General features: G+C 33.0%; 1 protein-coding gene and 1 long non-coding RNA gene across 2 annotated transcripts; one reads left to right on the top strand and one right to left on the bottom strand.

Annotated features, from left to right (window-relative positions):
- Nucleotides 1–577: 577 nt before the first annotated feature.
- LOC120257303 lies at nucleotides 578–3,648 on the top strand. The gene is made up of 6 exons (XM_039264798.1): nucleotides 578–745; nucleotides 812–1,380; nucleotides 1,552–2,081; nucleotides 2,187–2,565; nucleotides 2,644–3,328; nucleotides 3,484–3,648. The coding sequence occupies exons 1-6, from the start codon at nucleotides 578–580 to the stop codon at nucleotides 3,646–3,648; spliced, it is 2,496 nt and encodes an 831-aa protein (XP_039120732.1).
- Nucleotides 3,649–12,549: 8,901 nt separating this feature from the next.
- LOC120257308 lies at nucleotides 12,550–13,483 on the bottom strand. Its single transcript, XR_005535638.1, has 3 exons — nucleotides 13,446–13,483; nucleotides 12,705–12,746; nucleotides 12,550–12,608 (listed from the first exon to the last, which is right to left on the bottom strand). It is a non-coding gene; the product is annotated as an uncharacterized LOC120257308 (long non-coding RNA).
- Nucleotides 13,484–19,120: the final 5,637 nt, after the last annotated feature.

Raw genomic sequence — 19,120 nt, 5'->3', positions numbered from 1 at the left:
AAATAAAGGCATCATTACAATTTGTCATTATTTTAACATAAATATTTTATCCACATGTATGGTTATAATTCCTAATAGTTATATAAATGTAAATGATATTTTAAATTTAAAAAGTCTTATTTAATAGGATTATGATGAGTGGTTAAGTTAGAATTCAATAAAGAAAAAAATAATTACATTTTATCATTATTATGGTTATAAATTATAGTTAAATAAATATATATAGTATTTTAAATTTAAAAAAAATTATTTAGAAGAATTATGATAAGTGGCCATACATTATAAGTTTGAATTTATTATTATGAATTGATGCTTATGTTTTAAGCTTGTATGAATTCAATGATTATGTTTAGTGGACATAACATCATATGTTATTTAAATTAATGGCTACGTTTTAAATAATTTTTTTAATTTATTTTGATAATTTTAAATTTTTAATTTATATTATTTTTTAAATTTAAGATATTACTAATTATAAATGAAGTTTTATTTAAAAGTGATAACTTATATTCAGACCCCTATCTGGGTTAGACTTGACAGATTCTTTGTCTCTCCTGACTGGCTTGTTCGATTCCCCATGGCTCATCAGATCGGTCTGCCTAGATTTGGTTCTGATCATGTCCCCATCTGTCTTGAACTCCGAAATCATGTCTTCAAGCCTTCTCAGTTTAAATTTGAAAGCTCTTGGTGCTTGACGGATGATTTGCAAGAAAAAATCAAATGTTGGTGGGAGGAGCAGTGTTTTGTTGGTTGCGGGGCTTTTATTGTGGCCAAAAAGTTGATTGGTATTAAGAAGCGCCTTAAACTATAGGCTAAGCACTCTTTTAGTTCCATCCGGGAACGTAAGAGGCATCTTCGGCACTCTCTTGATGAGCTGGACATCATTCGTGAGTCTAGACCCCTGAGTGCTGAGGAACTTCGCAGTGCTGACTCGCTCTCGCTGGAGCTTTCTTTAACCCTGAGGCAGGAAGAGTTTTACTGGAGGCAACGCTCTAGGGTTAAATGGCTTCGGGAAGGGGATGCGAACACAAAGTTCTTCCACTCTGTTGCTAATGGCCGCTGTAACCACAACCATATTGCCGAGGTTGACTTTGAAGATAATTCTGTAAAAGGGGATGCTGACATCGGGAGGATATTTACGACTTTCTTCCGCGGGCAGTTTGGCACCAAGCGTGATTTTCGTTTTCTTATTGACTGGAATGTCCTGCTTGCAAATAAACCTAGGATTAACCTGGAGGATCTGAAGACCCCCTTTTCGAGTGAGGAGATTTTTGCTGCTATCAGCAAGTTGGGCGCTGATAAGGCCCCTGGCCCGGACGGTTTTCCGATTCTATTCTTCCGTAAATACTGGCATATCCTGAAGACCGACCTCTGCAAAATGTGTAATGATTTTCATGATCACTACGCTAACCTTGAGAGACTCAACTGAGCAAATATTGTCCTCATTCCCAAGAATGACGCCCCGACCTCTGTGTCTGATTTTTGCCCTATTAGCCTTATCAACGCTCCCCTTAAAATTATTTCCAAGATTCTGGCTTCCAAATTGGCCAGAGTCATTGATAGGTTAGTGGATCATTCGCAATCCGCCTTCATTAAGGGAAGATCTATCTTAGACAATGTGGTGGCTGCTGAAGAAATCATTTTCGGCCTGCAGCAACGGGGACTGGGGGGAAATGTTGTGAAGGTCGACTTTGCTAAAGCCTTTGATATGGTGGATTGGGACTTTCTCCTTGAGATGTTGGAAGCCAGGGGTTTTGGGACCCGGTGGAGGCAATGGATCGCCAGCTTGCTTCGCTCCTCTAAATCTTCCATCCTTATCAACGGTTCCCCGGAAGGTTATGTTAGGTATCAACGTGGGTTGCGTCAGGGGGACCCGCTGTCGCCCCTTCTTTTTGTGCTTGCGGCCGATGATCTGAGCACTATGTTTAATCAGGCACTTGATTCTCGTGTCTTCTTTGGGGTCCCACTTGGTAATCAGGGTCATGCTTGCCATCTTCAATACGCGGATGACCTAATTATCTTAACTGCTGGTGGGGCAGAGGACCTTAGGATCATTAAGTTAATCCTTGGTCTCTTTGAAGGTATTTCTGGTTTGGCTATCAACTCCAATAAAACGTGTTTGTAGTCCACGAGATTTGGCGTCCTTCCCAATTTGTCTGATATCGATACTTTAAACTGCTCGGCAGATGTCCTCCCGATCTCCTATATGGGTGTCCCTATTGCTGGGAGGAGGCCACGTAGACAGGATTGGGAGGTCCTCATCCATAAAATCCATGTTAGGCTTACCTCTTGGAAAGCGAACTTTTTTTCTTTAGGTGGCAGGCTTACACTTATCAATTCTGTACTTTCTGCACTACCTACTTATTGGATGTCGATTTTCCGTCTGCCTAAGTGGGTTTCCAGCAGGATTGATCGTATTAGGAGAGATTTTCTCTGGTCTGGACCGGATATTGACCATCCTAAGTGTCATCTTGTCAGTTGGCAGAGATTGTGCCTCCCTCGTGAGCAAGGGGGTTGGGGCATCATCAATCTTGTTGAATTTAACAGTGCCCTTCTTGGGAAATGGTGGTGGAAAGTTCTACTTAACCCGTCCTAGTGTGGTCTGGCACCTGTTCTGCATAACTATTTCTCCCAACACCCTAGGTGGAACCTGTTTTTGTCTCGCCATCGTCGGTGCTCCTTCTTTTGGCAAGGTCTTTACCAATCCCTGGAGGCTTTTACCGCCTGCCTTCAGTCTGTGGTTGTGAACGGGGAATCCACGCTTTTCTGGCTCGACAATTGGATGGAGGGTTGCGCGCCCAGATTCCGCTGGGGTGATGAGTTTCGATTGGCTGCCAACTCTTGTCGCACTATTAAGGAGATTCTTGGGAACCTCCTCTCGGGGGATATGTCTCAGGACCCGCTCCTGATTGCTGCTAGATCCAATCTCTCCCCCTCCTCTGGGACGGGTGATCAGGATCAGAAGTCCTGGAAACTGACGGTGGACGGCTTTTTCACTGTTAAATCTTTTTATAGATTCCTAATCGACCGGGGAAAGCGATGCAAAATCACTCCGTTGATCCTTGAGTGCTTTGTCCCCCGTAAAATCTCGGTCTTCTGTTGGCTTGTTTGGGATAAGAAGATCCTCATGCTGGACAAGCTGTTTAGCAGGAGATGTAATTTCTCCTCTACGGCAACGTGCCTTCACTGCTTCTCGAATATTGAGTCGGTGGACCATCTTTTCTTCACGTGCCCGGTGGCTCAGGAGATTTGGCGCCGCCTTGCTCCTTTATTTGGTTTCCAGAGATCCCCCTTTTCCAGTGTAGACCTTTGGGAGGACTGGATTAGGGTACTTAGGCCCCCCCCCTTAGGCTCCCTTGTTTGTTGGTTGCTAAAGCGATCATTTGGCAGATTTGGCTTGCTAGAAATAACTGTGTTTTCAATTCAGTTTGTATCTCTGTGCTTGCCTTATGTCTGAAAATTTGTTACATGTTTCTATCGTAGATCCCAGCAGCTCCGGCTAGAGACTTGCACAAGTTGGAGGAGTCTATTTCTGCGGTCAGGCGCTTTATTCAGTTCTCAGGTCCTTCTTCCAGTGAGGAGCAGGTTCCTGACGTGCATGATGATATCTCGGGCTATACGTTGCTCCTGATGTGCTGTCTGGTCTAGGAGGAGTCCCTCTCTCCTTCTAGCTGTCTTGTTTTGGTCTTGTCTTGTCCCACCTCTGGTGGTTCTGTTGTTTGGATTGTTTCGCTGCTTTGTTGTCTGTTCTGGGTGGAGCCCTTCCCCCTCTTTTGTACTTGTTCTGTGTTCTGTTTTTCTTATTAATGCATTTGTGGTTTATCCACTTTATCAAAAAAAAAAAAAAATTTTTTAAAGATAATTTTTTTTATTTATTAGTGAATCACAAATTTTGATTTTAATACTACTCAAATCTCTAAATTAAATTAATGATATCAATTTACATGCCACATCTCTAAATCAAATAATCAACGATATCAATCCACATACCATATGCCACATTAATTAATCTCAATTTATAAACATTTCAACAAATTTCCTAAAAAATATTTCACATATGACAAAAAGAAAAATAAACAAACAAAAGCTTAAAAGCTTCACCTCTTGATCGCCGGACGGAGAGATCACAAAAAGTCAGAGGAGAGAATAAATGGGAGATTACAACTTGCAACTTGCATAGAGTGTAAAGAATGTTAATATGATAAACTATGTATTAACATATATATATATATATATATATATATATATATATAATATAATAGCACTAGCACGTCATATGCAAGTATGCAACGGATATTTTCTCTTCAATGTCTTCATCATGCAACACGTTTCCAATATTCATTGGTTACTTTAAACTTGATTAGACATTGCTTTTTAGTTGTCCTTTTTCCTAATCCCAAATCATCCTTTAGTATTTTCGTTTCCAACGCCGGTGATCGAGTCACGAACAGTCAGGAGGAAAGGAGGAAGAGGGGGGAGGGGGGAATGATTAGAGATGGAAAGGAACCACTGAGCCACATGGTTGGAGAAGCTAAGAAGAGACCTCGGCCATCGAGAGGAGGGGGCTGGCCCGGGCAGGGAAGGGGGGTAGAGAGCGTCTAAGGCCATGGGGTCCATTGACCTCGCCGCTAACAATGGGGGTGGCCACCCCCTATTCCTCTATCCTTGATTGAGAGAACGTGGTTCTAGTTGTCAAGCATCACGAGACGTTATGTCTCTACAAAAATACGTGTCACATGAAATAATAATAACTTGACTAGACTGGTTCTTTTGCTTAATTTTTATAATTTTAGAAGTTTTTATACAATTTTTTTAGCATTACTTTTCAAGTAAAACAAAAAGTTTTGCAAATGATTATAATCGGTTTTGAAAGGTATCATAAATATATGTTGTGCAAATTAAAAGTGAAATTAAAAGACTTAATTTAATAAAAAAAATTAAAAATTGTTCCTTAAGACTTTTTTAGCAAATTATAAATCTATTTTAATAACAACAACGACAACAACAATGATAATAATAATAATAATAATAGATAAGAAGGAGAAGTAGTAAAAACACTCCCATCATGTACATTCTAATTATATATAATAAATGATAAGTGCTCGAATATATATGTTTTTATACCTCAAATCAATGTACTTCACTTGTCTTTTTGAGAGATTCTAGTGCTTCTTGTAATTAATTTGTTTATTTTTAATATTTAGTCCACAAAAATATATATATTTGAAGCAAAAAAAACTGAACTTGATCCAAAATCAACCTAGTACTGGGGCTTTAGGAGAGCCTGCATGGACAATTATACAACTATGTAAAACATCATGGTAATGTAGCTGGCTGATGTAGAAATTACTATAGCAATTCAAGAGAACAACATGTGTAGAAATACATGCATGTGTTGAGGTTGTGTTTCGAAAACATCTAGGATATGTTTCCTCCGAGAATTGTTAGAGGTTTTGCTTTATGTGTAAGAACAAGTCCTACAACACGCCTCCATGTTAACACCATGTTTGGGCCCTATTTTTGGACTATAAAAGGCAACAAGATTTATTTTGCAAACATTTGGCAAAGCATTTTAAAGGAGGGTTTGAGGGGTGTTTTTTGACCAAACTTTTGTGATTCTTCTAAAGGTTGAAGACGTCGCACAGAGGAGAGATCTTTTGGTTGCTATTTGGAGGAAACATTAGCAACATAGCACCAGGATTAAAGGATGGATCAAATCTCCTTTGAAAAGGTTCCATCATCAAAGATAAGCAAGGAGTTCAATAGAGTTTTCATTATTATTATTATTTTTTGTTTCATTTGTCTTGATTTGAATTGTGAACATTCTTAGGATTAGGAAGTCAACATCCTAGGGTATTTAAACATTGATGAATCCTTGAATTTGATTTGTATTTTGACTTTGAATATCAATTCTGTATTGAGTTTTTTTTTTATTGAGATTCAATTGCGTGCTACTAAATGCCATGTTTTCTATCATAGCAAGGATTTGATTCAATGTTTGATACATATGTGAGAGACTGAGAAATCCCCATGTACATGTATAAATTTATTGCAATTCAAGAGATCGTGAGTGAACTTAGAGGTTAAGGATTTCATTACCATAATTCTTCTGATTAGGATTAGTCTTACCTTCAGATTTTATTGAGTGTTCATGCAATCATAGGGCCCTAGATTGGAGAGAGTTCTCAATTTTGCTTTGTATAGGATTAGTTGCTAGCAGTTTTGAAAAAAAGGACTAACATAAATAAGGAAGTACCTAGGTTTAATCCTCATTTTAGAATTTACAGAGTGTTAATGCAATCATAGGGAGTATAGATTATGTAGAAATTTTAATTTAGTTCTCTATAAGATTAGTTGCTCATTGTCTTAAAAAAGGAGTAAGCATATTTAAGGAAGCACAACTGCGTCCAATTTATTCAATGTCAGTCGAAAATCATTGCCTAGAGCTTCATAGAAAATCCTAGAGGGATTTCATGTCTAGATATTTTTTTTGTTATCATTGATTGCTTTCCCAACAGTATCCATTATCCTCATAGTTCTTGATATAATCTTCCTTATGTTTTATATCATTTGCTATTGATTGGCTGGGTAATAAACGAATAATTAGCGCTAGTACTTGTAGTTCTTGTGAGATTTATGATAAGTGCTTGAAAGTGTATATTTTCCATATCATTTAGACTACATTTAGCATGAGATTCTACATGTTTAGCACCAACCTAGTACATAATTTCATTTTTTTTTGTTCCCCACGAGCTTTTATTCCGTCTTAGGGCCAAAGAATCAAATGTGGAGATGGTTCGGAGCAAAACAGATCAATTTGCTGATCTAGAGCATCATCATGGCTCACAACTGTCTTAGTGACATCTTACCACGGCCGTTGTCCATTCCTATCATGACTGTTATCAAGTCGTGTCATTGTGGAATCACAAAGAACAACACTGAAGTCACCACGACCTCCACAATGGCCTTTATGAATTACAACGGCCATGACTAATCCACATAACGCTCAAATAGATTGTGCTAGGACACAACTTGCAGCTCAAGCAACATAACTTACTCACCACAGCCTTCACAACAGGCGTGGTAAGGCCGTGGTGGACTCGATATTATAAATACCCTTAGGTTTTACAATTCCAAGGGGGGATTTTTTTTTTTGCCTTATTTGGGAGAGGTGGTTAGATTTATGAAAATTCTTGCAGTTTGAAATGATTTCCATCAAGATTTCAATGGATTGCGGCGAGTTTTCCAAAGAAGATTCAATGTACATCAATAATGGAGTGCGAATGAAGAGATCTGGAGTTCTCTTGACGATCTTGGGATTTACTCAATTTTCAATCATCGGAGACCATATTGGAAGGAGCGAGTTAGTTTAAGAATTCTTTTGATTTATTTCCTTTGGATGATTGCTATTCATTGATCAATACTTGTATATCCATTAGAGGATCCCAATTCGAAGGGAATTTCATATAAATTCATCTTGATTGTTACTTGTGATTCTTTATTGGCAATTCATTATTCTTTCTAGTCCTTTGTGAGTCATTGCATGTTTGATTAATGATATTTTGCTGATGTGGATGAGGAAGATATGCCCATACATTAGAAGTCCCATGCTCTGTTAGATTTATGCATGCGCTAAGAGGTTTGGTATTGCTAGATCTCTGGATTATGGTTTGATTAGATTTCTAGATTAGGATTTGATTAGCCCTTCTAGCGGAGTTCTTGAACTTAAGGCGGGCATAGGAGATTAGGGTGGAAGAGATTTCATCTTAAGTTCCTAGTGTTTAGAAATAGATGCCAAGAGATTAGGACCAGTAGACCCTTGAATTCACCTAGTCCAATACTAAATTGAACTGTTACACCTTAACACTATTTCACAAGTAATCACTAAGGGAATCTTCATACGATCTCCCAAACTCTTTCCAATTACACTTAACGATCCTCAATTGTATTGTATTAATTAATCCGTAGATGTAGAATTAAGAAATATCGTAGACGTTTAGGCTATTAATTAAGCGAAAAGAAAGTAATCGGAGTTTCTCACCGTTCCCTAAGGAATACGACACTCGTGCTCACCCATGAGATATTACTTGATGACCCATATACTTACGGTATATACAAACTCAATCCTTACAATCCGTCAATTGACAACTATATGTTTATTGCATGATATGATACGTGTGCACTTGTACTAAATGCATATTACATATGTTGTACATCAATAAACCAATAAAACAATTGAAAAAAAATTAATGACCGAAATACGAACAAGCAAACTAGCATTTATGATTAGGATAGGATTTTAGGAGAATAACTTTGGTATTACTTTAGGAAATTCTGTTAAATTATGATTAAGTTATTAATAAACCTTAAAATAGGAATAAGATCAATAATTAAAATATTTTTTTGAATAGTTTTATTTTAAATATGCACTAATCACTGAATGATCAGTCATATAATTATTGATGGCACATGAAAAATGTTCTTGTCGGTATCGTCAGGTGAAGGTTATTATTACTATCATTATTACTAAATTTAAAATATTGCTAACTAGTATAGAAATGTACAAAATGTTTCAAACCTTTAACATAGCCTACATGTGTAAAATGAGAAAAGAATAAAAAACAAAGAAATAAGAAAAATTCAAATCTTTATATGTGCAAAGCATCACAACAAATGATGTGTTTTGAGTACTAAATTAATTATAAGGATAATATATATATATATATATATATATTTATGATGAGGTCTCTCATATGCTTTGAATTAATGAATCAAATGTAAAATATATAATTTAGATTTAAATTAATAATTTCAAGCAAATTCAAATTCAATAATAATAAGTCATTTCATAATACTTTATAAATAATAGTTTTGTTGTGATTCAAATTAATAAATTTGGAAAAATTAAATTTATTACCATAGAAAAACGTTTACATAAGTGATACTCTCCATAATACATAAGAGGTTTGACATTTTATTTTTCTACGCAATAACAGTCAAAGAATATTTATTATGTGGCTTATTTAAAAAAAATATAAAAACTAAAAATTAAAATATTAAGACTCTTTGCTCCTATAGCATTAACTAGTGCAACAACGTTTCAATTTAAATCATATTAATAGAATTAAACATCAAAATTATAATTAGTAAAAAACCAATATAATCAATATTAAAGCAATTCAAATTTATATATAACTTTTTTAATTATTGCAATTCTAAATTACCACCACAGTTAGTTATTGGCCACCAAACACAGGCAATTATTGCCCTAAGACTAATCTATGATCTGTCCATGAGAAAATGAGATTCGTCACATGTCACTTAGATCCTTGGATGATCTTTATTGACAGTAGCATATGATAATATAATAAAACATAAACCAAACCTACGACCACAACACTATAAATACCCCCACAAGTTTGTCAAATTCGGTTCCGCTAATTCCCCCACCTTTTCATCAATTCATCAATTCGGAATTTTCAAGAAATCCACGAATTAAATTTACATCGTCAAGGTTGAGGTAACCCTAAACCCTTTTTTTTTATTTTTTATAATGGCCGGCTCTTCCAATTTTCCTTTCGATACACCATTTTTTTTTTAATGAAAACAACTCCGAAAATTTTGATGATTCATAGCCTGAGCCTGAGCCTGTTACTGAATCCCCTAATATGGGAGCATCTAGTAACAAGTCTCAATCAAGCACAAGAAAAAGAACTTCGGGTGTATGGCAATTTTATAATATTGTTGAAATTCCAAACAGAGGGACTCGTGCCATTTGTAAAAAAATGCAAAAATTTTTTCTTCTCAAACTTGAGTGGGAACGCGTCATTTGAAAAGGACATGCTGACAAACATACTACTAATCAAAATGATCCTTCCCAAACACAAATTAGTTTTGCAAATTCAAGTATTGGAACTTTTGTTTTTTCCAATGAAAATGCAAGAAAATGGATTGCAAAATTTATTGTTCAAAATGAACAACCTTTTTATCTTGTTGAAAATCTCGAATTTATAAAAATGCAAGTTAAGGGTTTTAATCTGAATTTTAAATCCATTTCAAGGACACAAGAAAATTGACCTTTTGCAATGACCCATTGCCGTCGCAAAAGATTAATCGCCATCGCAAATAGTCTTTTGTGACGGTATTTCAGTGTCGCACACCGTCGTATCTGCTTCTATCGCAAAAGATAACTTTTGCAACTCACCGTCGCAAAAGGTACTTATTGCGATGGATAAAGGTGGTCTCAAAAAGTAAGATGTTTCATAGCAAAAAACATTGATAATGTGACGAACATGGTGACGACTTGTTTTTTGAGTCGGTATTGAGCCGTCACAAAGCGCATATTAGTTGCGACCAAATGTGGTGGTCGCAAATGACTATTATTTGCAATGACGAGATTGCCGTCGCAAAAAGTTGTATTTGCTACCAATTGATGGTCGTCGCAAACATATAACATTTTCGATGATTTGATTGCCCTCACAAATGGGTATTATTTGCGAATCTATTATAACCGTTACAAATGGGTATTATTTACTACTCAATTGTAACCGTCGCAAATGGGTATTATTTTCGACAAATTATGGGCCATCACAAAAGAGTATTTTCTTGCAATTATAATTTGTAACCAAACTATTTCCGTCGCAAATACTTTTTTAAAAAACTCAACAACATTTACCCTGTTTTTTATGAGCCTGTATTACAATAGAATCTGAATTTTATAAAATAAACATACACAACATCAACTCCATTGCCATTAAACATTACTCAATTGAAAACAAAAATTCAATGATTGGCCAAAATCTATGAAATTCAAGTGTAATGAAAATCTAAAAATTAAACATTGAGTCAATAAGAATTTAAGATATTGATTCAGTGCAAACTAAACATGTTAAAAAAAAAGTAAAAATTTTCAATCATTATCATCATCTTCATCATCATCATCGCCATCGCCATCGTCATCATCTTCATCACCATCTTCATCATTATCGCCATCGTCATCATGAGGATCATCACTTCTTTCGCAATCTTCCTTGAAGCTATTGTCATTGTTATCATTTTCATTGATATTTCCAGATTCCTTTGTGATATTTTCATAAGAATTAATACTCAAATCTCTAAAGTACCGTTTGGATGATGGAATGGGGAATGAAAACTTTAGAGAGGGGGATGTGAATGAAAACTTTGGAGAGGGGGATGGGAATGAAAACTTTGTTTGGTTGAGAGAGTAATTCATTGGGAATGAGAAAAGTATATAAGTAATTTATTAGAAATAAAAAAAATAAAAAAGGAAGATAGTGTATAATTACATTTGTGCCCTTAATATAAACAAATAATACTAAATAATATAGTGAGTTTTTCTTTAATAATAAATAGTTTTTATTTATAACAATATTTTGTATTATTCATATTAATTATTATAGTTAACTAATTAAATCAATCAATTATTTTAGTTATAAAATATTTAATTATGTTTAAATATTTAATTAGTTTTCTCACTTTATGATTTAATTATTATAATTAACGGTTAATTAATAAATTTTCTTTAATTATAAATATTTTAAATATCATTTATTAATTTTAATATTTAAATTAAATATTTAAATAACATATCTTCATTTAATAATTATTGGAATTAATTATACTAATTCCTAATTAAATTAATATTTTTTAATACAAATAATTTGGATTAGGGTAAAATAAAAATTTTCCGTGAAAAAATACCCATTACCCCCAAATATTTATTTATTTAATATAGAATTATTATCTAATTATTATAAATTAATTATTTTAATATTAATATTATATATATATACATTGGGAGAGGGTAAAATTGACATTTCATGTCCATTACCCTCTCCCTTCCCCTCATTCCCCCCAAAATTGGGGGGAATGATGATCATCCTCCATGGGGTGATAATATCACCCCATGGAGGGTAATCAAAGAATCCAATGCACACCCAAACATGGGTGTGCATTGGGATTAGTAATCATCCCCCTCTAGAGGGGGATGATTACCTCCATCCAAACATATTGTTATAATACAAATAGGCATGCCATAAAAACATAAATTACATTAACTATAATTTAAACATGATATAACCATGTGTAAAATAACATCAAATAATATTAGTTACACCTAAGTAGCTATTGGAGTTATGTCTTTCATTCATATGTATATATATATATATATATATATGTATATATTTATATTGTAAACGTTTTCTTATTATATGTTAGTTTTTTAAATTTAAAAATATTTAATGATAACTGTTATTAGCAATTTAAAATTATTGTTAAATATATAAATGGATAGTGACTATTAACTATTAACATCTAAAAGCTACTGTGAAGCGTATATGTAGATTCTTATATATATATATATATATGATTTTATGAATATAACGTGCAAGTACCTTAGCCATTGAAGTATAGGAAAGCTTAGTCACACCAGCAACGTGAGGAGTAATAATAACATTTGGTAATTTGAGTATCGGATCTTGAGGATCAAATGGTTCTTGCCATGCAACATCCATATATTGCTAAACCATCAAGAAGACCTGAATTCAAACTTTCATACAGTGATTTGTATTCTACTACACCACCTCTTGCTATATTTACCAGCATAGAACCCTTCAAAATTAATAAATTATTACATAAATAAATATTGTAAAAAATAAAGTTATGAGTGACTTACTAATACTTACTTTCTTCATAGAGGAAAGGAACTCTTTGTTGATTATACCAGCCTGCAAGTTTTCATTAGTTGCAGAAATGTTAGTGAAAGGACTTTAAAGTTAATTGGTCATTTAAATTTATATGATGACTAGTTACAGATGAGTACATTGCTAGTTAATTAAGGTGTAGAAATTGTAGTCTTTAATATAGTTTATTTTCTTAGTTTATTGTAACGGATTACAAACCTAACATATTGATCGAACTCAATTCAACCTATGATATCATGCTAGATGCAATCCAAACATATTATTATAGCAAGAATTTTTACACCGAAACCTAGCAATATTTTAGCAAGATCATAGCCAATATCTCCGAATCCGACAATAAAGACCTATATATATATCTCAATAATGTTAAGCTTAATAGAAAGAAAGACCCAGACTTATATATATTTGTGACAATATGTCGAAAAAAAACCTACTGTTTTTCCAAAAAGGGTATCACCAAGAGGTTGACCTACAATTTTCCTCTGTATTGATTATTCCAGCTCCTTCTGATAAAAATTTAAAAGAAAATTTGAATTAGAATTATCATAAAGTATTCTATTGGTCCTGAAAACTAAAACATTTTCTTTGATGGGGATTGGAACTGCTTATTTTTTCTTTCATAGTGTAGGGGCTGTTCATGAACTAGTCTTCTTAGTTCAAGGACCAAAAGTGAAGTTTATGAAGATATATTTTTGTTATAAAAAAAAATTAAAATCAATGAACCTTCTTTCTTAGAAGACCCAAGATCAAATAAATTGTCATTTCAGCACATGCTTTGGAATTCCCAGATACTTTTCCTGGAATTCTTGCAACCTTAATATTATGTCGTGTAACAGCAACAACATCAACACCTACATAAAAAACTGATGACAAATCAAAGTACTTAAAATTAAGACATAAAACTATAAGACAAAAATAATAGAGAATTGAGGGTACCAACCTTCCAAACCAACACCAAATTGTATAATGAGTTTCATTTTAACAGCTCTAGCAATTATCTGTGAATCTAGGCGGAACATTTTGACTACACATACATGATATTTATGTATACAATCAGGCACATCAACATGAGCTAGCACATCTATCTGCAAAGAATCAAACATATAATCAATTAGGTAAAGATAAGCATCATATGTCAATAAAAAAACCAAAGATTTTGGATGGTATACGAATGGATTAGTCCACACAGCAAAATAGGATTTCACATATATGTCAATAAAAAAACCAAAGACTTTGGATGGTATATGAACGGATTAGTCCACACAGCATAAACAGGATTTCATAAGCTCAGGATTTAAAAGCAGAACAAAACATGAGAAAAATAAACCATCTGCCCAAAAAAGATGCAGCGGTGCTGCAGTATTGTTGAAAAAGAAATTATTAATTAGCTTTGCAGTTATATTTAGGTGAAATGAAAAATGTATCACGGGTTTGTGGTAGATATTCTAATCATGGAACTTGATAAATTATAATCAAAGATCTACAGAGAAAGATAGAAAAAGAGAAGAGTTTTCAATTAAGGTGTTACTAATAATGTCCTTGTGATCCATCTCCCTTCTTATGTACATCTACTCTCTTCTTTTGTACAGAAACTCAAAAATATATATATATATAATTTATAACAGCAAAAATAAATAAATAAATAAATAAATACTAAACCATCAATATTTATATTAGAAGTAACACATACATAAACAAACCCTTTATTTATTTAACTAATCACTTACAACTCTCCTTTCCATACCATAAATATAATAACAAAAGCCAAACCTATGTATACATGCACTTGCTTATATATTTCCCTGCCCAATAAAAGCTTCCACCCAACTCCATATCCCATTCTTATCAAATAAAATACAACTGAAATCCCATTAATAAAAAACACGTAAAAGTCAAAGCATGATAACATGAATAAAATTTAAATGAAGGATATATCTCTCATTTCATGTTCTTGATGGTGACTTAATCTTGATTAATTTTAAAAAGAAAGAAAAGAAACCATGCATAATGTTTTAGAAACAAGTTAATACAAACAAGTAACTGGAGAATATAGTACCTGAGAGAGACCCGGAGATTGGAAAGCTGGGAAAGGCTCGGAGGGATATCTCTGGTGACGGCAGCTGTGGAGATAACAAGAACGGAGAAGGAACTCGAGAGACCAGAGCCAAATCAGGTTGGGATCCGGTCGGGGAGAAGAAACCCGTAGAGACTCAAGACAATTGAGGTTGCGCAACCAGTCCACGGTGAAGAGGGGTTACGCCGGCCAAGTCGAGTCCGGCGAAGGCTGGAGACGTTCACAGAGACAACACACCCTCCACGGCAAGATACACCAACCCACATCGAGCAGGGGTCGGAACAGCACGACCAGTCACGAACACGGAGCCCTAACGACGTACGAAGGCTAAAAATTGGGGTTAGATTAGTGCCGGACGTGAGGTTCTGGGTTATCGCCGGCGCTAGCGACCCAAAGAAGGGCAAACAACGGAGGACGGGAGAAGAAAAAGAAAGACGGTGAACGGGAGAAGAAGATGGTTGGTGAGAAGTTGGGGATAGAAGCCTGGTTTTCTTTCTCAAGATAAAAAACATGGGTAAATTTTTTAGTAGGTTACTAAACTTTGCCTCATTTTCACTTTGATCACCAAACTTCAATTTGTATCAATTTGGTCACTCAACTTTAATTTGATTTCAACCGATAATAAATCAAAGATTTTAACCCCCAATTGATAAGATGTCTTTCTAAAAATCTAAATCAATCCTTCCCATGACACATTATTAATTCTATTATAGGTGTCCATGTCATCGAAAAAGAGCCACATTATTCATTTGGGGGCCAAAATCCCTTAATTTACTACCAAATGAAATCAAATTAAAATTGAGTGATCAAATTGATACAAATTGAGTTCAGTGATCAAAGTGAAAATGAGCCAAAGTTTAGTGATATGCTAAAAAATTTACCCTAAAAAACATTAACTTTTTTAATTCAATTTTATAATTTATAAAAGTTTCTATCCTCCCTTTCAAATACTATAAAAATAAAAAAAAAATTAATTTTATAAATATATATACAACCGAATAAAGAAATTTTTTTTATTCTCTATTTTTATTGTATTATTGTATTGTTTTACCTATTTTTGTAATATTTTCATAATTTTTAAAGAATCAAACCAAATAGAAATTTTAAATTTTTAAATTTTGATAATTAATTTAAATTTTTTAAGACAAATGTTTTAAATGTTGATTAAATCTAAATTATTCAAAAAAGTAGGTATCCAATGTGATTCCATCTAATAATTATGACTAAATTTCGTGAAGTTTTTTTTAAAATTTCGTTACCAAAAAACTAAATCAAAATAACATCCCAGACTAAATTTCCGATGTGATTAAATATAAATTTTGATTCTTTTTTTAAATAAATATTTTTATTTATTTTAAATTTCGTTAAGATTTATTTATTTATTTATCTATCAATTTAAAGTTTGGACCAGGCCTAGGATTGGGATGTTATGCAGCTTAGCCCATCACATTGGGCTGTGGAATTTGGGTATATTTTATATATGTCTTATGCAAGGTTGTCAGACCCGGCTCGGGCAATGACCCAGCTAAGCACAAGGGTCAGGGGTCAATGGGTACGACCGGGTCGAACCGGGGTTGAACCGGGGTCAATAATAAAATATAAAAAAATATTATAATAATTAATAATTAGCAAATATAATATTAAAGCTATAATTATAATATAAAAACTACTCAAATTTGATATTTAAATTGATAAATGATCTTATATACAGTAGTGTTTTCCAATTATGTCATTTGTTTTTACTTTTTTTTTTAAATATTTGCAAATTTAATATAGTAATATATAATTATCGAACTTCTCTCGACATTATTTATTTATTTGTTTGTGTATTGGTTGATTTTGTTAAAATAAATAAGAAATTTAATTCACTAATTCTTATATCTCAATTGAGTTTTTATTTCGTTTTAAATTCTTATATTTTTTATTTAATTAGAATACTTTATTTTTATATTTTATAATAAAGTTACACTCATTTATTGTTTTGTTTTTTTAATAAATTTAAATTTTAGAAAGTATGTACATAACATATTAATAGATTTTATTTTTAAATGTTAATTTTTGTTGGTATGTTTATGATATATATATATATATATATATTGTAATTCTATTTATTGATTATAAATTATAAATTAATATTAATAAATATACACGATTTTCTGGTTTTTAATGAGAAAATAATAATAAATTATTAAATATTGTAAAAATAATTTAAACATTGTGACCCGATTGACCCGTCCGAGTCAACCGGTTCCCGGTTGAACCGCCAGGGTCACCAGGTTAACATAGGGTTTTTTCATACCCGGTTCAATGGGGTATACCCGGGCCGGCCACATGGCTGGTTCACGGTTTTTCCGGTTGAACCGGCCGGGCCGGTCCGGGTCTGACAACCTTGGTCTTATGATGCAGTATAACATATAAGTTTGTTAATGTGAATCATTATTCACAAGATATCCATTTTATTACTAGTAGTTATTATAATCTTTTATATGAATCGAGAGAGTCTTTTTAAAGTAATTTTTTGAATTATTTTTAATTTTGTTTAAATGGAATAATAATTTTGTTTTGTGAAATTAGTATCATTCGAACAAATTTTAGCATGCTTCATCTTCAGCATTTGTGTAAGGTTTTATAAAATTTAAGTATATGTTGAAAAAATGTATTGATGGAATTATTGTTTATTTTAAAAGATCATACCACAAAATGAATTAAAAGCTTAACAATAAGTTATTCCATTTTTTTTAGATCTAATAGGATTTAATGTAATATAACAAAAAATAAAAGTAAAGATAAAGGTGATACTATGGTTTTTAGATATATGGTTTTCTTTTATATTAATAATGAGGAAGTACTGTAGAGAAAAGGAATTATAAGTGTTTTAAAAATTAAAATCTCTTCTTGTCTATTATATAAATATGTTTAAATTATTTTTATAATTCCATAATTTGTTTAATTTATATTGTTGTGCTTTTATGATCTTTATAGTTACTCTCGGGTGCAAGTTAAAATATGAAAAAAAAAACTAACCTATCTTCTATGAACTAATTATAGCTATAGTACGAAAAACTTTTATGGAGAGTTGATTTTTGCATCAAGTATTAATATAGAGATTTATTAATCATAACAAAATTTTAAGATAAATCATTATTATTATCATTATCATTATTATTATTATTATCATTATTACTATTATCATTATTATTATTATTATTATTATTATTATTGTTGTTGTTGTTTGTTGTTGTTGTTGTTGTTGTTGTTGTATCGATGTTAGCCATGTTTGCTACATGTTTTTGTGATTCCATTATTGGTGGTAAGAAAATTCACATTTTAGTGATGATATTGCGATTGTATCCAAAGCTTAAAGTTTTTGCAATTGACAATTATATTGTTGCCAAATCTCACAATTTTGCGATTGTGTCAAAAGCTCATAGTTTTTGCGATTGACAATCAATTTTGTTGGCAATAGTTCATAGTTTTGTGAGGGCATATTATGGTTGGTAGCAAAACTTCATTGTCTTTCCAACATGCATTGTTGTTGGTTGCAAAATATCATAGTATTTGTGACCAGTATGACAATTGATCTCACAATCTTATAGTATGTGCAACCAAAAAAGTGGTAGCCGCAAATGCTTAAAGGTTTTGCAATGATGTTAATTGTCATTGCAAAAGCTTATAGTTTTTGAGACGACCATCAATATTTGTTGCAAAAGCTCATTATTGTTGCGAGGGCCTAATTGTTGGTCGCAAAATATCTTAGTTTTTCCGACGGCATTTTGATTGGTTGCAAAAACACATTGTTTTTGCGAGGGAATTTTGTTTGGTAGCAAAAGCTCCACTACACAAAAAAAAGTGCTTTTGAGGCGGTTTTCAACACCTATAGAGGCAGTTATAACCGCCTCTATAGGTATAGTGTTGGTTTTTTTACCCGTCTCTAAACCGCCTCGTATCAAGTCGGCTCTACACTTTAGAGCCGGTTTGTACCAACTGTTGGGGTAAATTTTATCTACGGAAGCAGTTTTTAATAACAAGAGTAGAGGCGGCTATAACCGCCTCTATAGCTACTAAGTTTTCATTACCCTTAATAGTTTTACAAGTGGTTATAACCGCCTCTATAGCTACTGAGTTTTCATTTCCCTTAATAGTTTTAGAGGCGGTTATAACCATCTCTATAGCTACTAAGTTTTCATTACCATCAATAGTTTAGAGGTGGTTATAACCGCCTCTATAACTACTAAGTTTACATTATTATCAATAATTTTAGAGGTGGTTATAACTGCCTTTATAGTTACTATGTTTTCATTACTCCTCAATAGTTTTAGAGGTG

This window comes from Dioscorea cayenensis, unplaced genomic scaffold (assembly GCF_009730915.1).
Source record: "Dioscorea cayenensis subsp. rotundata cultivar TDr96_F1 unplaced genomic scaffold, TDr96_F1_v2_PseudoChromosome.rev07_lg8_w22 25.fasta BLBR01002008.1, whole genome shotgun sequence".
Classification (NCBI taxonomy): domain Eukaryota; kingdom Viridiplantae; phylum Streptophyta; class Magnoliopsida; order Dioscoreales; family Dioscoreaceae; genus Dioscorea; species Dioscorea cayenensis.
Note: the sequence above shows the minus strand (reverse complement) of the source record. Positions and strands in the feature narration are given on the sequence as shown.

Excerpts from the sequence above, each read along its gene's own strand:
- LOC120257303 (XM_039264798.1), top strand. The coding sequence starts at position 578 with ATGGCTCATCAGATCGGTCTGCCTAGATTTGGTTCTGATCATGTCCCC. Across the intron at positions 746-811 it reads GGTGGGAGGAGCAGTGTTTT|GCTAAGCACTCTTTTAGTTC; the intron begins GTTGGTTGCGGG and ends CTTAAACTATAG. Across the intron at positions 2,566-2,643 it reads AGTGCCCTTCTTGGGAAATG|GTGGAACCTGTTTTTGTCTC; the intron begins GTGGTGGAAAGT and ends CCAACACCCTAG.